Here is an 18,669-nt window from a genome sequence, read left to right as displayed (position 1 = left end):
CTCCTCTCCCCTGCCCTCCCCTCCATGTCCAGCAATTCTCCTCTCTCCCCTGCCCTCCCCTCCTATCCATGTACAGCAATTCTCGCTTCCCTGCCTTCCCCTCAAATCCATGTCCAGCGATTCTCTTCTCTCTCCTCCCCTCCATATCCAGCAAATCTCCTCTCTCAACTGCTCTCCTGCCCCCCCATGTTCAGCAATTCTCCTCCCCTCCCCGCCATGTCCAGCAATTTGTTCAAACCACAGCCCCCCCTCCCCTGCCGCCCTCCCTCAGCTCCTTGACTTTCTCTTCGTGCACCCGTGCTCCCTGCCTTGAAATCTTTAGTTTACCCGAAGTCGCGGCAAACTGGCAGCAAAAGCAGCAGGCAGGCAGGCTGGCTCGCCTCCTCATCGCTTCCCGTCCTTCGAAGAAAGGAAGGAAATGCAGGAGCATCTGGGAAGACAGCCATTGCCTCCCCCAATGGGCACGGAGTAAGGGGAGGAAGGGTTGGGGGAGATTTGGGGAACTGGTTGGGGGCTAAATAAACAAAATGTGAATGGCACACAAGGGTAGTTAGTATTCAAATGCAGTTGTTCTACCGAAACAATTGTTCAGCTGTCTGATATCACTTTACTTAATATGAACTCTGTGTGTACCATTCTTCAATAAAGACATTTTAAAAAATGGTTAAATGGGAGGAGACAGAGGGTAGTGGTAAATAGAGCTTGCTGTAAGGAAAGGGATGTTATCAGTGGTGTACCGCAGGGGGTCAGTCCTTGGGCTAGCTCTTTTTAACATCTTTGTGAGTGATATTGCACAAGGCTGTCTAGTAAGGTTTGTCTCTTTGCAGACAATACCAAACTCTGTAATAGGGTGGACACCCCAAAGGGTGTGGATGGCATGAAGGAGGATCTAGCGAAGCTTGAAGAATGGACCAATAACTGGCAACTAAGATTTAATGCTAAGAAATTCAGGGTCATGCACTTGGATTACAAGAATCCAAGGGCACAATATAGGGGATGAAGTGCTTCTGTGTACAAAAGAAGAGCGTGACATGGGGGTGATTGTGCCTACTGATCTTAAGGTGGCTAAACAGGTAGAAAAGGCAACAGTCAAAGCCAGAAAGATCCTTGGGTGCATAAGGAGAGGGATGACCAGCAGGATAAAAGACATATACTGCCCTTGTGAAAGTCTCTGGTGAGGCCCCATATATTGTACTACGTGCAACTCTAGAGACCGCACCTACAGAAAGATATAAACTGAATGGAGTCGGTCCAGAGGGCAGCTACCAAATTAATAAGCAGTCTCGGTCATAAAACATAGAGTGATAGGCTCATGAACCTCAACATGTATACGCTGAAAGAAAGGCATGAAAGACGAGATATGATAGAGATGCATAAATACCTCAGTGGCGTTAATGTACAGGAGGTTAGCCTTTTTCAAATGAAGAAAAACTCTGGAATGAGAGGGCATAGGATGACGTTAAGAGGAAATAGGCTTAGGAGGAATCTAAGAAAATACTCTTTCATGAAAAGGGTGGTGGATGCGTGGAATAGTCTCCCGGTGCAGGTCGTGGAGACAAAAACTGTGTCAGAATTTAAGAAAGCGTGGGACAGCCACGTAGGATCCCTTAGGAACAGGAGGAGTTAGTGGGTACTGAGGAAGGGTGGACTGGATGAGCCATTTGGCCGTTATCTGCCGTCATGTTTCTATGGAAAATGTGTCCATTCACCTGCTGGAAACAGAACATACTGAGGATCTGGACTTGATATCAGGTATTATTAGGAAACTAGTAAAAAAAAAGCCTGTTTCTCATTGAAATGAAACGGGCGCTAGCAAGGTAATGACCTTCTGCCATTAACGTTCTCCCCCCCTCCTTGTCTCAGGACCCCCCTCTCTCGTCTCAGGACCCCCCCTCTCCTCCAATGTCCGCGCTCCCCCCTCCCATTTCCGCCGGCAAGCGCCTCCCTCCCTCTGTCTCTCTGACCTCCGACGGCAAGGAGGACGTGTGCGGGTGCCCCAGCCCTTCGTACGTGGCAGCTGCTGTTTAAAAAGTTTTACCTCCTGCTCGTCCGGCAACACTGAAGTGCAGCAAGTACAGACACCGCTTCTTTCAGCTGTTCCTCTGGTCATGCCCTCATTTCCTGTTTGCAGGAACTGCAGAAACAGAAGTGAAACCACAGAGTTCCCTCGAGGGCAGGGCGATTACGAACCCTACGAACACTACACGGCTTCACTGCCAAGCTGTCACGGACTCAGCTTCAGAACGTTGGAGGTGCGAATTATTATATTACTAGTTAAAAAGGCCCGTTTCTGACACAAATGAAACGGGCGCTAGCAAGGTTTTCCTCGGAGTGTGTATGTTTGGGAGAGTGTATGTGAGAGTGACTGTGTGAGAGACAGAGTGAAAGTGTGAGTGTGTGTGTGTGAGAGAGAGAGAGTGAGTCTGGGTGTGAGTGTGTTTGTGAGAGAGTGTGTGTATGAGAATGAGAGTGTGTGCAAGTGTGTATGTGAGACACAGTGCGAGAGAGAGTGTGTGTGTGTGTGTGTGCGAGAGAGAGTGTGTGTGAGACACAGATTCTCTGTAAGAGTGAGTGTATGAGACCAAGCAAGTGTGTGAGTGACTGTGTGGCACATAGAGAGTGAATATGATACAGTGTGAGACAGAGTGTGTGAGAGTGAGAGTCAGAAAGACATTGTATATGAGAGAGAGAGTGTGAGCCCTGCCCTCCCAATCCATGCCCATCTGTCCCCTGCCCCCTCCATTCATCCTTTTCCAGCAATTCCCCTCTCTCCCTGAGCCCTGCCCTCCCAATCCATGCCCATCCATGCTCCTCTGTCACCTGCCCCCTCCATTCATCCCTATCCAGCAATTCCCCTCTCTCCCTGAGCCCTGCCCTGCAATCCATATCCATCCATGCCCATCTGTCCCCTCCATTCATCCCTATCCAGCAATTCCCCTCTCTCCGAGCCCTGCCCTCCCAATCCATGCCCATCCATGCTCCTCTGTCCCCTGCCCCCTCCATTCATCCCTTTCCAGCAATTCCCCTCTCTCCCTGAGCCCTGCCCTCCCAATCCATGCCCATCCATGCTCCTCTGTCCCCTGCCCCCTCCATTCATCCCTTTCCAGCAATTTCCCTCTCTCCCTGAGGGCTGCCCTCCCAATCCATGCCCATCCATGCTCCTCTGTCCCCTGCCCCCTCCATTCTTCCTTTTCCTGCCATTCCCCTCTCTTCCTTCCATGACCCCCCCTCGCATCCATGCTCCTCTCTCTCCCATGTCCCAGCTTGGCCCGCCCTCTTCTTCCCCCCCCCTTCGCATCCATGCTGTCGTTTTTCCCCTGCCCTCCTGCTCCCATTGTTCAACTTTACTGCCCACCCTCTTCTCTCCCCCCAACATCCCTTTTTTTTTTGTTTTTCTTTTTAAATTTACCTCCGTGGTGGCGGTTCCGGCAGCGCAGCGTCAGGGAAGGAGGCGGCGCTCCCGACGTCTAGCCTTCCCTTCGCTTTGTTCTGCCTTCTTCTGACGTCATCCTTGACGTCAGAAGAAGGCGGAACACAGCGAAGGGAAGGCTAGAGACGTCGGGAGCGCCGCCTCCTTCCCTGACGCTGCCGGAACCGCCACCACGGAGGTAAATCTAATATACTAAAACGCACCGTGCGTGGGTGCGATCAGTTTGTTTGTTTTTTTTTCTGGCCTCGCGATCCGTTTTTTTTTTTCCCCGCCCTCGACGTCATGACGTTTGACGCAAGGGCGGGGCAGAGACGGCTGGGTGGCTTCACACCACGAATCCACGAACCCTTCAGGAAGTGTTTGAGTGACTTCAGAACGTTGTCTTCAGAACGTTCACGGTGCGTTTTATTATATTAGATTAGGTATTATTAGGAAAGGAATGGAAAATAAAAATGAGGATGTTATAATGCCTTTGTATCGTTACATGGTTCGACTGCACATTGAATACTGTGTGCATTTCTGGTCACCGCATCTCAAAAAATATATAGTGGAATTAGAAAAGGCATAGAGAAGGGCAACAAAAATAATAAAGGGGATGGAACGACTTCCCTATGAGGAAAGGCTGAAACAGCTAGGGCTCTTCAGCTTAGAGAAAAGATGGCTGAGAGGAGATATGATAAATGTATATAAAATAATGAGTGGAGTGGAATGGGTAGATGTGAATCGCTTGTTTACTCTTTCCAAAAATACTAGGACTAGGGGGCACGCAATGAAGCGACAAAGTAGTAAATTTAAAACAAATCAGAGAAAATATTTCTTCACTCAACGTGTAATTAAATTCTGGAATTCGTTGCCAGTTAATGTGGTAAAAGCAGTTAGCTTAGCGTGGTTTAATAAAAAGGTTTGGATCGGTTCCTAAAAGACAAGTCCAAAAGCCATTATTAAAATGGGAAAATCCACTGCTTATTTCTAGGATAAGCAATGCCAGGTACTTGTGACCTGAATTGGCCACTGTTGGAAACGGGATACTGGGCTTAATTGACCTTTGTTCTGTTAGTGTGACAGTTCTTAAAACAAAATAGGTGAAAGAAACACTCCACAGAAAAATATCATCAAGTAAATATAATGGAGTATTCAAACAGTGTAATGGCCCTACACCATATGCTCATCCACGAACTCTTCTAATTATTATATTTTATTTACATTATTTTATATATAATTACACACACAAACATATATCATCATAAAGCAAAGAGGCATCATATAATGAAGACACAGGCTACTGGATCTCCTATAGCCCACTGCTATTCCAAATCTGCAGCACTTTCAAGTATGCTAATCATCTGCCTCTAGCGCTTCTAGAACATTTTTTATATCCATAATTTTAACAAAATATTAAAACAAACAGCGACCCCAATACTTAGCTAATCTGGATGACCAGTATCACAGTGCTGACTAGAGATATTACCAGGGCTTTTTTTGAGGGGGTACTGAGTACCAGCACCTTTTCTGTTGTCTGCTAAAATTGACCCATGGACCCCCAAGTTTTAATGAAAGAACTCAGGCTCTACACACCAATCCTGCCTTGTCATAGATTCAGTGACTGGTTGCAGGGGGCCTGGCTATTGTTGGGTGGGTCCCTCAGTGATCACCCCACCCCTGAAGAGTGGCCTAGCGTTTGAGTACCAGCACCTTTTTTTGCTAGACAAAACACACTGGTTATTACTCTTTTGTCTTTAGAAAGCAAAGCATCTATAATTATAGGTTAGTTTAGTTTTAACAAGCAGACTACTTTTCCCTTGAGGCTTCAATGCAGCTAACAAAGATTAGATTTGTGGGGAGCAATTTCATAACAAAAGACCTATGTGACGTGTCAAAAAAAAACCCCACCTGGTAGGGGGCGGAGTTAAGATGGCAACAGCATTTTGAGGCTGGTGAGGAGCACCCACAGTATTTCTGATTTTCTCTTTATTCTTACCTAAATGGCTCAGAAGCGCCGAGGCAAGGGGCAGCCCAGCAGAACATCCAGCGCTATGCCCAACCTCTTCCCATTCCTGTCTCAGGCCAGTCCTCTGCTGTAGGTGCCATTGGCAGAGTATTGGCACTGTTCGGAAAGAGAAGGAATTCCAGTCCGGACTCTCACCCCGCTCCCAGTTCCTCCGATATGACCCTGGAAGCAATGGCGGTGATACAAATGGCACCTGCAGGAAAAGCTCTGGCGGAGCAGGATCAATGATCGGTGCTGGGAGGAGAACAGGCAGCCCCTAGAGGTGGTGAAACTGTTGCTCAGCACCCGGAGCAGAGTGATGGCAGAGCCATATTGGTAAATCGTCCTGCCATTCACAGGAATGGGACTTAGGAGCCTAGAATTTTGAATTTTCCTAAAGTAGCTGGACAAACTCCAATTTCTACATGGAAGAACTTTTTGGCACAAGTTCTTGGGATGGGAGAGAGAACTTTTCCTCCAGTGAATAAGGTATATTATTTGCCTCAAAGAAGAGCTAGACCTGAAGGAGATAATCAGCAAGTTCTTGATATTTCTGCAATACTAGAGTGTTCTTCTGAGGAAGTTCAGGAAAGAGTCACCTTATTGGTGAGCTTTGTTTTTGAATAGGATGTGAATGCTATACTGAGACTTTACTTTAGGAATCCAAATATGCTGTAACTGGGACAAAGAATATGGATTTATCCAAATGTGGCAAGAGATACTCCGGAGAGACGTAAAGTGTTCTTAGCCATGAGTCAAGAAACAATTACTTTAGGAACTTCTTTTTTCCTATGTTATCTATGTAAACGTTTGGTGAAGTATTCAAATGTTCAGTATATATTCAATTACTTTCGTTTCTAGATTTAAAGAAGTTGTCCGGATTGCTGCTCTGCCAGTTGTTGAAACTTAGGGGGTCTTTTACTAAGGTACACTAGTGTTTTTAGCTCACACTAAAAATCAGCTGGCACTAAACACTGAGATGCCCATTATATTCCTATGGGTGTCTCGGCGTTTAGCACCAGCTAATTTTTAGCACAACCTAAAAATGCTAGCGCACCTTAGTAAAACACCCCCTTACTGAAAAATGTGTATATGGGGAGCTAGGGTTCTGTTTAAACCATTTTCTTATTTTCTGTTTAGTCAAATTAACATCTTCACATGAAACTAATTTTGCCCCCCTTTATTTTGGTTGGGGGCTAAAGTGAAATGTCAGGGATTTGTTTTCTTTCATTTCATAGTTTATTTTTTCTTTGTTATTTCCTTTTTCCTGTAATTTCAATGTTGCTGTTAACAAGTGCTACTTGTGATGACTTTGTAAAAATTTCATAAATAAAACATTTAAAAACCCACCTGTCTTACAAAGGCAAACACAGATGTCTTTATATAATAGGCTCTCAGAACTATTCCTAATAACATACACATTATCTTGCACTGAAAGTACAGGTGTGTGCATATACTCTGTCTATGTACATGTGTATTTTATATGTGTACACTGTAATACTACTCAGATTTCCAGAATATAGACACCATAAAAGTATACATGCTTTTGTAAAGCACACACATCTGTACATTTGTAAAACATGGTGTACATTACAAGCAGAAAATGTTTTATAAAATTACCCCTTTATTAATAGATACAAAACAAATAAAACCTACCTCTGCTTGGTGCTTGTGGCAGAGTTTGAAAGACACAGGAGAGCAGAGATATAAAAATCTTAGCTTCCTGTTACCAATGTTCTGCTCTGGAAAATACAGTGTTGAAATTTCAGGAGACATAACCTTCAGTTTTTCACAGCTTTACCATGGAAGCAAAAATACTGTTAGCCTATGAATAGAGAACCTAGAAAGGGATAATGACACAAGATTACTATTCAAAGCAACTTTCAAATAAATGTATTGTAAAATGATGGGTTTAAAATTACAATCTAAATGGATTTAATTAGCTGTTTATTAAAACAGTAGCTCTGTCTTTTATGGTTATGAAATGGCAAAAGGTCTGTATACTAAACATTTTCTCTTATCTTGTATATATGTGAAAAATGCTGAATGAGTTGGACCAAACCTCAAAGTGCCTTCACCTCCAACTCCCCCTTCACTTTCTCCCCAGATTCTAGCTGAGTTCTTTCATGATAAGGTTCACAAGATTAAACATCAATTCTCAACCAGGTCACCTCCACCTCTCCTTCCCTTAGTCCATTTTCTCAACCCTCCAACCCCTGCCTCCTTTTCTTCCTTTTCTGAAATCACTGAAGAGGAAACTACACATCTTCTTTCCTCCTCAAAACTAACTACCTGTTCCTCTGATCCTATTCCCACCCATCTACTTAACACTATCTCTCTTACTGCCATCCCTTTTATCTGTCATATCCTCAACCTTTCACTTTCCACTGCGACTGTTCCTAATGCCTTCAAACATGCCGTAGTAACACCACTCCTTAAAAAACCTTCATTGGACCCTACCTGTCCTTCCAAATATCACCCCATCTCCCTCCTCCCTTTCCTATCCAAGATACTTGACTGTGCTGTTCACTGCCGTTGCCTTGACTTTCTTTCATCTCAAGCTATTCTTAATCTACTTCAATCTGGCTTTCGCCCCCTTCATTCAACTGAAACAGCGCTTGCTAAAGTCTCCAATTATCTGTTCCTGGCCAGATCCAAAGGTCTCTATTCTATCCTCATCCTTCTCGATCTATCTGCTGCTTTTGACACTGTTGATCACAGCCTACTCCTTGATACACTGTCCTCACTTGGATGTCAGGGCTCTGTTCATTCCTGGTTTTCTTCTAATCTCTCCCAGCATACCTTTAGTGTATACTCTAGCGGATCCTCCTCTACTTCTATCCCACTGTCAGTTGGTGTACCTCAGGGATCTGTCCTGGGACCTCTTTTCTCCATCTATACTTCTTCCCTTGGTACTCTGATCTCACCCCACGGTTTTCAGTATCACCTTTACGCTGATGACTCCCAGATCTACCTCTCCACACCAGAAATCTCAGCCAAAATCCAGGCCAAAGTATCAGCCTCCCTGTCTGACATTGCTGCCTGGTCTCCTTTCTAGCCTTTTATTACATCCTCATATTTCTGTATGCTATCCTCCTATTAACTGCAATAAAAGAAACGATAAAGAAGTACTTTTTTTTTACATGGTAACACACAGTAAAAACGATAACAGATAAAGATAATGGCCCAACCAGCCTGCCGAAAAAAGGCAGCCGTGGTTTACCGTACGTGCAACTCCATGGGGATCATACCCACCTCTCTCCCTCCCTTTAGTCTTTAGGTTGTAGCCAACACCCAAGACAGTTACCCCCTCTACGTATTTATTTATTTGTTCTTTAAAATGTGGCAATGTTGTTTTACTGTGAGCGGACACGTTCAGTACTTTTATTCCATTTCATGCTATATAGAGAACCTTTTTGAACTCCTTCATTGTTTTAGATGTCACCAGTTCCCGTGGATGGCCGTCGCTCACCACCCTCTCCCTACAACTAAGAAACTACGCACCTGACCTAATGGATGGAATGGAATCATGATGGAAATTATAAAATATTACACTACCAAAATTAAACCATTGATTGGCCCCAACAGCGTCGATTCGATTACGACGACGTTAAGACCCAGGAAAACGTCATCGAGCTGCGACAATTGTACCTCCTTGCTTGGTTTCATCTTCCATAATAATCACTACTGGTCTGGAAACTCTAACGGGAAAAGCGCGTGCGCGTTGACTAGTGACGCCTCACCTCTCACCTTTACCCCTTGCGTCCCTCTCCGAATCTGCGTGCCTGGAAGATGGCGGGGGTAGACTTTGGGGACAGCGAGCTCTTCGAGCAGCTAGATGACACTACCATCATCCCCCAACCTGTGCACGTCCGCTTCAAGCAGGAGGAAGAGGAGGAAGAAGCGGTGGGGTCCACGGAGGAGCTGGTGGAGAAGCTTCGGCAGTGCGAGGAGACCATCCTGCTGCTAAAAGCGGAGAATATCCTTCCCTTGTATTGCTGTATGCGCTCGGGCCGCAGATCAAATGTGGCCGCCTTGATGGGTTATTGGTTGCGGCTGCGATGACAAGCGGCCTGCAGGTATTTCCACTCCGGCTGTGTTTTGGTGTCTGCTGTTGATTACCAGCTACACCCACATTTCAAAGTTTCGATTCCTCAGGGTTTACCTTTCTACTTTAGTTTCATTTCTTTCGTGGTCCTTTCTGCACGCAGCGCCCGTTGCTGTGTATCGCACCTCCACTAACAGTCTTGTAGCTGCTTATATTTAAGACGGTGATATAAGTGGAATTTACTTTGTGCGCCATTAATTATGATCTGTGCTGATATTTTTAGCAAATTATTATGGACATGTAGTGACTGCCAAGTTACCCATTCCAGGAAGGAGTCTTTTTGGCCAGTCCTGGATTTCTCCCACCTCACCCTGGTGCTTTATGGGACCTACATCACTGACTGCAATGGATAGAATCATGGACTACAAATACTACACTGATTTGGGATGTTAGTTTAAAACCAGAACCGGCCTAAAAGTCTCCCTCCTGCAATGGGTAACTTAGCACTAAATTACATATATCTTGTTATATTTGTTGTATATCTCCTTGGGTAAATTTCTTTGCAAGCGTGATAAAATAAACAACCTGCCCAGTTATAAACAAAGCTTGTTTTTTAAGCATGTCGGATTTTGTGTAGTCATACAAATTTAGCTGGTGTCTCTTAAGAAACAGACTGGGTGTTTGTTTTGAGCATGTTAACGTGATTATGTCTTGAAAAATGTTGTAAGGGGAGTATTGTCACAATGTTTATTTATTTTAGAATCTTTTATTTATTCATATATAAAAGAATACTAAAGGTATGGGAATTTGCATTGGCTAGGTGTAATTACCTATGTAAAAGCTGCTAAAATAATCTATGATTCTCACGAAGACCTGGGGACCTTTTATTAGAGTACAGTAAGTTTTGCACTTACTGTATGTTAATTTTTACATGTAACGTGGTGATTACTAGTGCTGTCCAATTCAGTCAAAAAAATTTGATTTGATTTGCTCGTGTGAATTGATTTTTCAATTTGATTCAGTTCTTTAAGGCCACTGTGGTATAATTTGTCAGCATTAATTGGCAAAACAGGCCTATGATATAAATTTACCACCTCTTTCATTTGTAGCTGGTTCACATATCAAGTCTCCAGTACATTCAGCTCTATACCTGTACATCTATCTGTACAAGTAAATAGAGGTAGGCTGGCCAAAAAAATTGGTACACGAATTGATCCAGAGTTGATCTGTGGAATTTGTCTTAAATCTCAGGTCCAAATATGAGTTGAGTTGAATTAATTTAGTATAGGATGAAGCTGGCTGACAATTGTTGCCAAAATTAAACTAAGTGATAAAAACAAGACTAAAACCTACCTTACCACAAATAAACCAGACAACTCCACCAAAACAAATCACAGCACACTGACACAATCCCAGTTACTCCACAGCTAAAAATTATTCACAGAATTTGTATGGATAGTTAGAAAATTGCTACTGAAAGCTGATATAAGAAATAGAGTTTTGGATATATTGAGGGCTGGGGTGATTTATAGAAGCCTGTATTGGAGATATGGCCTGTATCTATCATACAGCTCCTAACCAACTTGAAAATCTGTGAGATAGATGTCCTACACTTTTCCATTTTTATAATCAATTTGACAAAGTTCAAACCAGAAGCACCAAAGCAATCCTGCCTAGTAGTTCTGGTCCTTTTAAAATTGTTGATCATTTCCAGCAGTGAAAAGGAGCAACCAACAAGTACACTGCTCCCACGGCACGACCCCCACAGCCTTCCCGCCGGCGTATTCTCACCTCTGCAGAAACAGGAGGTTACGTCACCGGGAAGGCTGTGCAGCCAGTGCTAGCAGTGTCACTGACTACTCATACTTGCTGCTGGCAAAGAACAGTTTTAAAAAGTACGCGGGTGGACGGGGGAATCGAACTATCCGATTAAAAAAAATCAATTTGATTTGCCAAACTCAAATTACAAATTGAACAGCACTAGTGAATACACAGCCTGCGCACAAACTGTTGGGGGTGTTCTCACTATGTTTACTGTATAGGAAAGTTTTTTTTATAGTGTGGTGTGTGTTTACAACATAGATGCCCTTACTGCCTCCAAAATGCATCTATGCTAACTGCAACAGTTCATGCACATTTTGTGCCTCTTAACAGGCCATGTATTTGCATATAAATTAACATGCTCTATCATGCAAATGCAGTAATGGATAAGGTACTTATGCATTGACTGCTTAGCACACTTTAGTGAAAGGCCTCTTGATTAAGATTTTGTCTTAGGGGAATCAAGCCTTTAGTTTAAAATTATCCATGTATTAGGTGAGATGTAATAGAAAAATATTTTAAATGGCATTTTTACTTAGGGTCCATTATTACTACTGGGGTAAAATGGATGATTTTCCAATGTTTCGTGTTAATGGCCACATGCTAATTTTCCCGTTACCATGTGGCCATTTACACATGAGCACCTATTTTGTAGGTGGTAGGGACTACTCGCCTGTGCTAATCAGTTAGCATGCAGCAATGCCCACGCACTAACCAATTAATAGAGAAGGTGCCCACTTTCTGCCCCCAGACCTGATCCCCAGTACTAAAAAATAAATTTAATTTGTTAGCGTGCACACATCACAAAATTACCGCAAGACATCTCAGCGTACCTCGCTGTAAGCCATTTTTTGCTGTGGTAAGCAAGAATTAGTGTTTACCTCAACTTTATAAAAGGGTCCCTTAGTATTTCAATTGCTCAAATCATTCTTTTCAAACATTTGTTCCTTAAACATAGTTGATCAAGGAACACATATGAAAATAGGGTCCTGAGCTTTTGCTATAATATTTTTGTCTGTGGGATAGATACTTGCATGTTTTATTGTGATGACATTGGTAGACATTTTAAAATTCCTCTATTCCACAGGAAAAGTGTATCCTCAGTTTGAAAGGGCACTTTGAATTAGTACAGTATGAAAGAAAAACTCTGTAGAAAGAGGATCTTAGTAGTACCTGTGTAGTAAATAGTAACATAGTGACAGCATATAAACACTAAAATGATCCATCCAGTCTATCCATTTGAGATATGTCCACAGATGCCCATATGCAAATCAGAATCAGCTCTTCTATTTTAGGGGTTCTTTTAGTAAGCCACAGTAAAAAGTGGCCTTAGCATGTCCTTACGCAGGTTTTTCCTGTGTACTAAGGTAATTTATACTGCAGCTAGAAAATGGCCATGTGCTAATGTTGCCACAAGTGTACAGCCGTTAAAAAGAACTAATGGGAACACTTAACCAACACCTGTTTAGTAGGCGGTAATCCTGTGCTAGCCAGTTAACACATGTTAATTGTGGACTCGCTGATTAGCACAGGAGTGCCTACTCTGCACCCCCAGCCATGCCTCCTCCACAGAGAATAAAACTATTTTTTTAACTTATCGCAGTATGTCTGAACTTGACCCGTAGTAAGCTGTTTTAAGCTGCTACGCATCCTAGCATTTACCACAGCTTAGTAAAAGGACCCCTTAGTGATGCCACTTTGTTTTTACAGTATGTTATTTATTGGCATAAATTTGAAGGTTAAACAAATTTTAGTGGCATAAGTCTGAGGAGACAGCTCAGCAAGATGGATTAATCCTTGTGATGTATTTGTACCTTTGATGCGGTACCAAAAAGGAAGATTAAATTGAATCATAGCTGTGAATGACTGATAATGTTCATTTAAAGAGAAAAAAAGCTCTTTCTTCTTGCCTGTTGAAAGATAAAGACTAAAGTGTAAAAAATAAATCTTAATCCTTAATCTTTTATTCAGGTTTTTACCATAAAAGTTCATCTGTAATGTATAAAAATTTTCTCAGTGGGATTTGGCTTTTTTCAAAAATTAAAAGTCCTCTGCTGTAACTTTAAAAAAAATGTATTTTTTTTAAATATCCAGATTCAGAACTGAACAACCAACTGAGGGGCCCTTTCACTGAAGTGCACTAAGCAGTTAGGGTTAATTCTATATATGATGTCTAAAAAATCGTCACAGAAAGAAACTGCTTAAGTGTTATAAGCCACTCCTAAAGTTCGGCACAGTTTATAGAATAATGTTTAAGCATTATGGTCACACATAAATTTAGGCACCAACGAAAGCATGGTGCAAATGTCCACGCCTAAATTTACACGTGGAGCACCCATATTCTGTAATTATGCATGTAACTCAAAACCACGCCTCCATTCCGCCCTGAAACGGCCATGACCGGCTTCTTTCTGTGCCCCCTTGTTCGGGCCATGCCTAACTTCAGTGCCAATAATTGCTTATTAAAAAGCCAATTATTGGCACTAATTAGTTCATTATCTTAAATTCAACACTCAGTTTTCAGCAACCTTTACAGAATCAGGGGGTTAATGTGCAAATTAGGGTGTGTTAACTGCTTCCACACAAACGCACTGTTACCGTGGTACCATGGGGGTTAATGCATAATTCGCATGTTAATTCCATGTTGTGTTATAAGGGCAGTTAGCGCTGGTTCACTTAATGCCTCCTCAGTAACAGCCGGTAAGAGCATTCACATTAATTGTATAGGAACATAAGCGTTGCCATACTGGGTCAGACCAATGATCTGTCTAGCCCAGTATCCTGTTTCCAACAGTGGCCAATCCAATGTTCCATGCTACCAATCCCAGGGCAAGCAAGTTTATGTGTGCTAGTGCAGTTTTCAGTGTAGTAATTGTTGCTGAGGACAGGCAGGGCACGCTCCCAATTACCACATCCTTTGTGCGCCTTAACATCAAAAATTAAATCATGCTAAGTACAAAAACATAGCACACTGTAGTAAAGAATCCTCCTAAGTGACTCGTGCAGCAGCGAAGAAAATTCTGTTTAGATCTTGACTTGTGTGTTTTTATAATGAAACACATAAAGCTAAATTTTAAAGCTTTTGTCCTATAAACTTTTATCTCCAAGTAATTAAGTTTCACTGCTTTTATTTTGACTCTGTTGCATTTAAATTGGCTAATTATTATTCCTTAACAACAGTTAACATCAAGAACTCAGAAGAAAATTGAACATTCTGACTCGACCCAGGTATATTTTATGGGCAGGCATAAAGATCTTCATTATAAGATTATGTTGTTAGTGAGATGCAATGCACTATTTATGTTTTGTAGTTTAATAAATGCTTAAACAATTTCATGTACTTATGCTGTTTTAGTATTGGTGCATTTTTATTTGATGTTTTTCAAATGTGATCTGCATTTCCATGATATTTAATGCAAGGTACATAGGCAAAGTAACAAATAACCAGAGCATTGTATAAAAATTAAGTTATTGTCAAATGAGTAAAAGAGCATAAAATAGATAAAACTTTTCGCCCACTCTTTTGTAACTGTAGGTTAGTTTCTGAAATCTCATTTGTTAATTTGACCGGAATAAGAAAGGAAATTGTATCATTTTGCCTCCAATAAAGGAAATGGAAATAACACTGTAGAAGTGTATAAGCATAAAATATTTTTACATAGAAAAAGTGTTATGCAATAGTTTTAATGCTAGTATATGTAATTTTTGTATTCATTGAACATTTTGTTAGATAGTTATATAATTTTTACTTTGGAATAGTGTCTGTTTTATTGATAAGCCAAAATGTAGTGTATTAATTGCAGTTACTGTATGTTTTAGTGGACTCTCTGTGGATAATTCCAGGCTGGATGGACCTTTGTTAGAGATCTTGTTTCTGAATAATGATATTTCAAAGTAAGTAGTTTTTGTACATGGCTTGGTTTTACTTGTGCTTTTTGTAACTGTCTAGCATGGCACTTATCCTGGATGGTTCCTGATTCAGATTAATACAAAAGCACTTGTTTTCAGTGACAAAATCAGAACTTCCCAGTTGCTGAAGCTGCATTGGTTCAATGTTCTAGAGTGGATTTGTGAGCGGGCAGCACCATTTTTAGTCTACAGAAGTTCTAAGTTTGGTACACAACAATTTTTTTAACTCCAAATGTAATTTAGTATCCCTTACAACAAAGGTATAACTGAAAACATCTTACTTTACGTAAGGCTGATTAAACACATGCTAATGGTTAAAATACTACAACTTGCTGTATAGGATGGATCATTTTAATTTATTTTAACTAATTTTAAAGCTATTGATTTTACATAGAAATTGTCTCATCTTTCATCTCTTATATTTCAATTCAGCTTAGATAATTTTTATATGTGTAGAGGAACGTAAGATAAACCTTTGATGTCATCCAGTATGGCATATCAAGCCAAGCAACCTATTTCTAAGAGTGGCCAATTCAGCACCCCAAAGAGTAGATCCATTCCTTGTTGCTTATATCCGTAGACAAGCAGTGATTTTTTTTTCCCAAGCCTTCCTGGCAAGTAGGCATCATGGAAGACTTATGATTTAGGAATTTAAACTCTTTTTAAACACCACTGGGTACTATCTTACAGGAATAACCTTCCCAGAGTTCTCAACGCAAAAGAATACCTTTTGTAAATTTGTTTCTACAAACACTATCTCGCCTAGCAAATGTTTTTTTCCTCTGCAGACGTAGATTTAAGTTCATTGGCTCTGTCTCCTATACAAAAAAAAAAAACCTCATAGAATTAATTGCAATAGCTTTCTCTTGTCTCTAAGAAATAAAAAAAATCACTCTTTCTCTGTTTTTCAATCTTCAAGACACAATTTCTAAAAATGAATAGTCACAAGTCCTGCTCACCCACAAGCAAAGGCAGGTATTCTGTTACCACTAGTAAGAAATGCCCGTTTCGGAAAAAAATGAAATGGGCGCTAGCAAGGTAATTCCCCCCCCCCCCCCGTCCCTCACTCCCTCCCTCACTCACTTGGTTGCGAGTTTGTGATGAAAGTTCGCATTGCTCTCCCCGCTGCTGTCACTGAATCTGTGGAACTCGTGCGTTGTGCCTTCGCCGCCCTGCCCTCGACGACATCGCGTTTTGACGCGAGGACGGAGCTACAGTGACTGCAGGCCAAACCGGATACCTCGGGCGCCTCATCCGGCTTGAGGCTTCATTGGAACATTGGAGGTGCCTTTTATATATATAGATGCCCTCAGTTTTCAGAGTTACTGAATTTTTGCCTTTCCTTTTCATTTTTTTTTCCTTAAATATTTTTATTTATTCAAGCACTGTAACATGATACAATACATACATAAAATATTAGAAGAACACATTGAAAACAGGCAAAAAATATACACCTAACAAATCTTCCTGGTGAAATGTTATTTGAGAGGGGACTCAGAATTTAGCTTGATTATAGTTTTTCTCCCTTTTACCCATAAAACCCCCAGACAGTCACTCATACATCCCGTACATACTTAATCACATACAACTATCCTTCCCCATCCCCTCTCAGGATTCCAAAAGTTCCATCTGGAATTGGAAAGAAGTAGACAGATCGTGGATGCCTTACAAAGTGCTCTGCTCAGACAAATGGTGACGGAACCCACAAGGGAAGAAGCAGTTCTGTATCTGGTTTCTCACAAATGGGGAAAGTGTGTCTAATATCCAAGTGGGTGCCCTCCTGGGCAGCAGTGATCATCAAACAGTTTGGTTTGATATAACAGCTAAAGTGGAGGGCAGCCACTCAAAAGTCCTAGATTTCAAACATGCTGACTTCAGCAAAATGAGGGAATACCTGAAGAAAGAGCTGATGGGCTGGGAGGACATATGATAAGTGGAAGGGCAGTGGTCCAGGCTGAAAGGAGCTATAAATATGGCTACTAACCTTTATGTAAGGAGAGTAAATAAAAGCAAGAGAAAAAGGAAACTGTTATGGTTCTCCAAGCAAGTGGCTGAGAAAATAAAGGCTAAAGAGTTGGAGTTCATGAAACAAAAAAAAAACTCAAGAAGAGGAACACAGAGAAATACCGGATGAAACTACTACTACTATTTAGCATTTCTATAGCGCTACAAGGCATACGCAGCGCTGCACAAACATAGAAGAAAGACAGTCCCTGCTCAAAGAGCTTACAATCTAATAGACAAAAAATAAATAAAGTAAGCAAATCAAATCAATTAATGTGAACGGGAAGGAAGTGAGGAGGGTAGGTGGAGGCGAGTGGTTACGAGTCAAAAGCAATGTTAAAGAGGTGGGCTTTCAGTCTAGATTTAAAGGTGGCCAAGGATGGGGCAAGACGTAGGGGCTCAGGAAGTTTATTCCAGGCGTAGGGTGCAGCGAGACAGAAGGCGCGAAGTCTGGAGTTGGCAGTAGTGGAGAAGGGAACAGATAAGAAGGATTTATCCATGGAGCGGAGTGCACGGGAAGGGGTGTAGGGAAGGACGAGTGTGGAGAGATACTGGGGAGCAGCAGAGTGAATACATTTATAGGTTAGTAGAAGAAGTTTGAACAGGATGCGAAAACGGATAGGGAGCCAGTGAAGGGTCTTGAGGAGAGGGGTAGTATGAGTAAAGCGACCCTGGCGGAAAATGAGACGGGCAGCAGAGTTTTGAACCGAGGGGAGAGGTGACTAAGTGGGAGGCCAGCAAGAAGCAGATTGCAGTAGTCTAAACGAGAGGTGACAAGGGTGTGGATGAGGGTTTTGGTAGAGTGCTCGGAAAGAAAGGGGCGGAATTTACGGATGTTGTAAAGAAAGAAACGACAGTTCTTGGTGGTCTGCTGGATATGAGCAGAGAAGGAGAGAGAAGAGTCAAAGATGACCCCAAGGTTTCGAGCCGAGGAGACAGGGAGAATGAGAGAGCCATCAACAGAAATAGAAAACGGGGGGAGCGGGGAGGTGGGTTTGAGGGGGAAAATGAGAAGCTCGGTTTTGGTCATATTTAATTTCAGGTGGCGTTGAGACATCCAGGCAGCAATGTCAGACAAGCACGCTGAAACTTTGGTTTGGATGCAAGGTGAGATATCAGGGGTAGAAAGGTAGATTTGGGAGTCATCAGCATAGAGATGATAGGAAAAGCCATGAGATGAGATTAATGAACCAAGGGAAGAAGTGTAGATAGAAAAGAGGAGGGGACCAAGAACAGAACCCTGAGGTACGCCGACAGGCAGAGGGATAGAAGTAGAAGAGGATCCACCAGAGTGAACACTAAAGGTTCTGAGGGAGAGGTAGGAAGAGAACCAGGAAAGGACAGAGCCCTGGAATCCAAGTGAGGACAGGATATCGAGAAGTATGCTGTGATCGACAGTGTCAAAAGCAGCGGAAAGATCAAGAAGAATGAGGATGAAACTGAAAGAAGCCAAGAGAGATACGTCTGGCA

The 18,669-nt window shown here is 42.2% G+C and overlaps 2 protein-coding genes across 7 annotated transcripts in view; one reads left to right on the top strand and one right to left on the bottom strand.

Moving 5' to 3' along the window:
- LOC115479569 overlaps positions 1-9,123 on the bottom strand; it is a 50,631-nt gene extending 41,508 nt beyond the window's left edge. For 2 of the 5 annotated variants that reach the window (XM_030217548.1, XM_030217543.1), the window contains exons 1-2: positions 8,976-9,058; positions 7,074-7,257 (exon numbers count right to left, since the gene is read on the bottom strand). In XM_030217548.1, the coding sequence (XP_030073408.1) occupies positions 7,074-7,193 (120 nt within the window). In that variant the 5' untranslated portion in view covers positions 7,194-7,257; positions 8,976-9,058. The other 3 variants (XM_030217545.1, XM_030217544.1, XM_030217547.1) reach the window with 3 other exon arrangements.
- A 43-nt stretch (positions 9,124-9,166) lies between these two features.
- Positions 9,167-18,669, top strand: part of ZCCHC8 (zinc finger CCHC-type containing 8) — a 43,993-nt gene continuing 34,490 nt past the window's right edge. For both annotated transcript variants that reach the window (XM_030217542.1, XM_030217540.1), the window contains exons 1-3: positions 9,167-9,396; positions 14,472-14,514; positions 15,106-15,180. In XM_030217542.1, coding sequence (XP_030073402.1) covers positions 9,210-9,396; positions 14,472-14,514; positions 15,106-15,180 — 305 coding nt within the window. In that variant the 5' untranslated portion in view covers positions 9,167-9,209. The remainder of the gene's footprint in view (positions 9,397-14,471; positions 14,515-15,105; positions 15,181-18,669) is intronic.

This window comes from Microcaecilia unicolor, chromosome 11 (assembly GCF_901765095.1).
Source record: "Microcaecilia unicolor chromosome 11, aMicUni1.1, whole genome shotgun sequence".
NCBI classification, from domain to species: domain Eukaryota; kingdom Metazoa; phylum Chordata; class Amphibia; order Gymnophiona; family Siphonopidae; genus Microcaecilia; species Microcaecilia unicolor.
The sequence above is the reverse complement of the archived record's forward strand: the minus strand, read 5'-3'. Positions and strand labels throughout refer to the sequence as shown.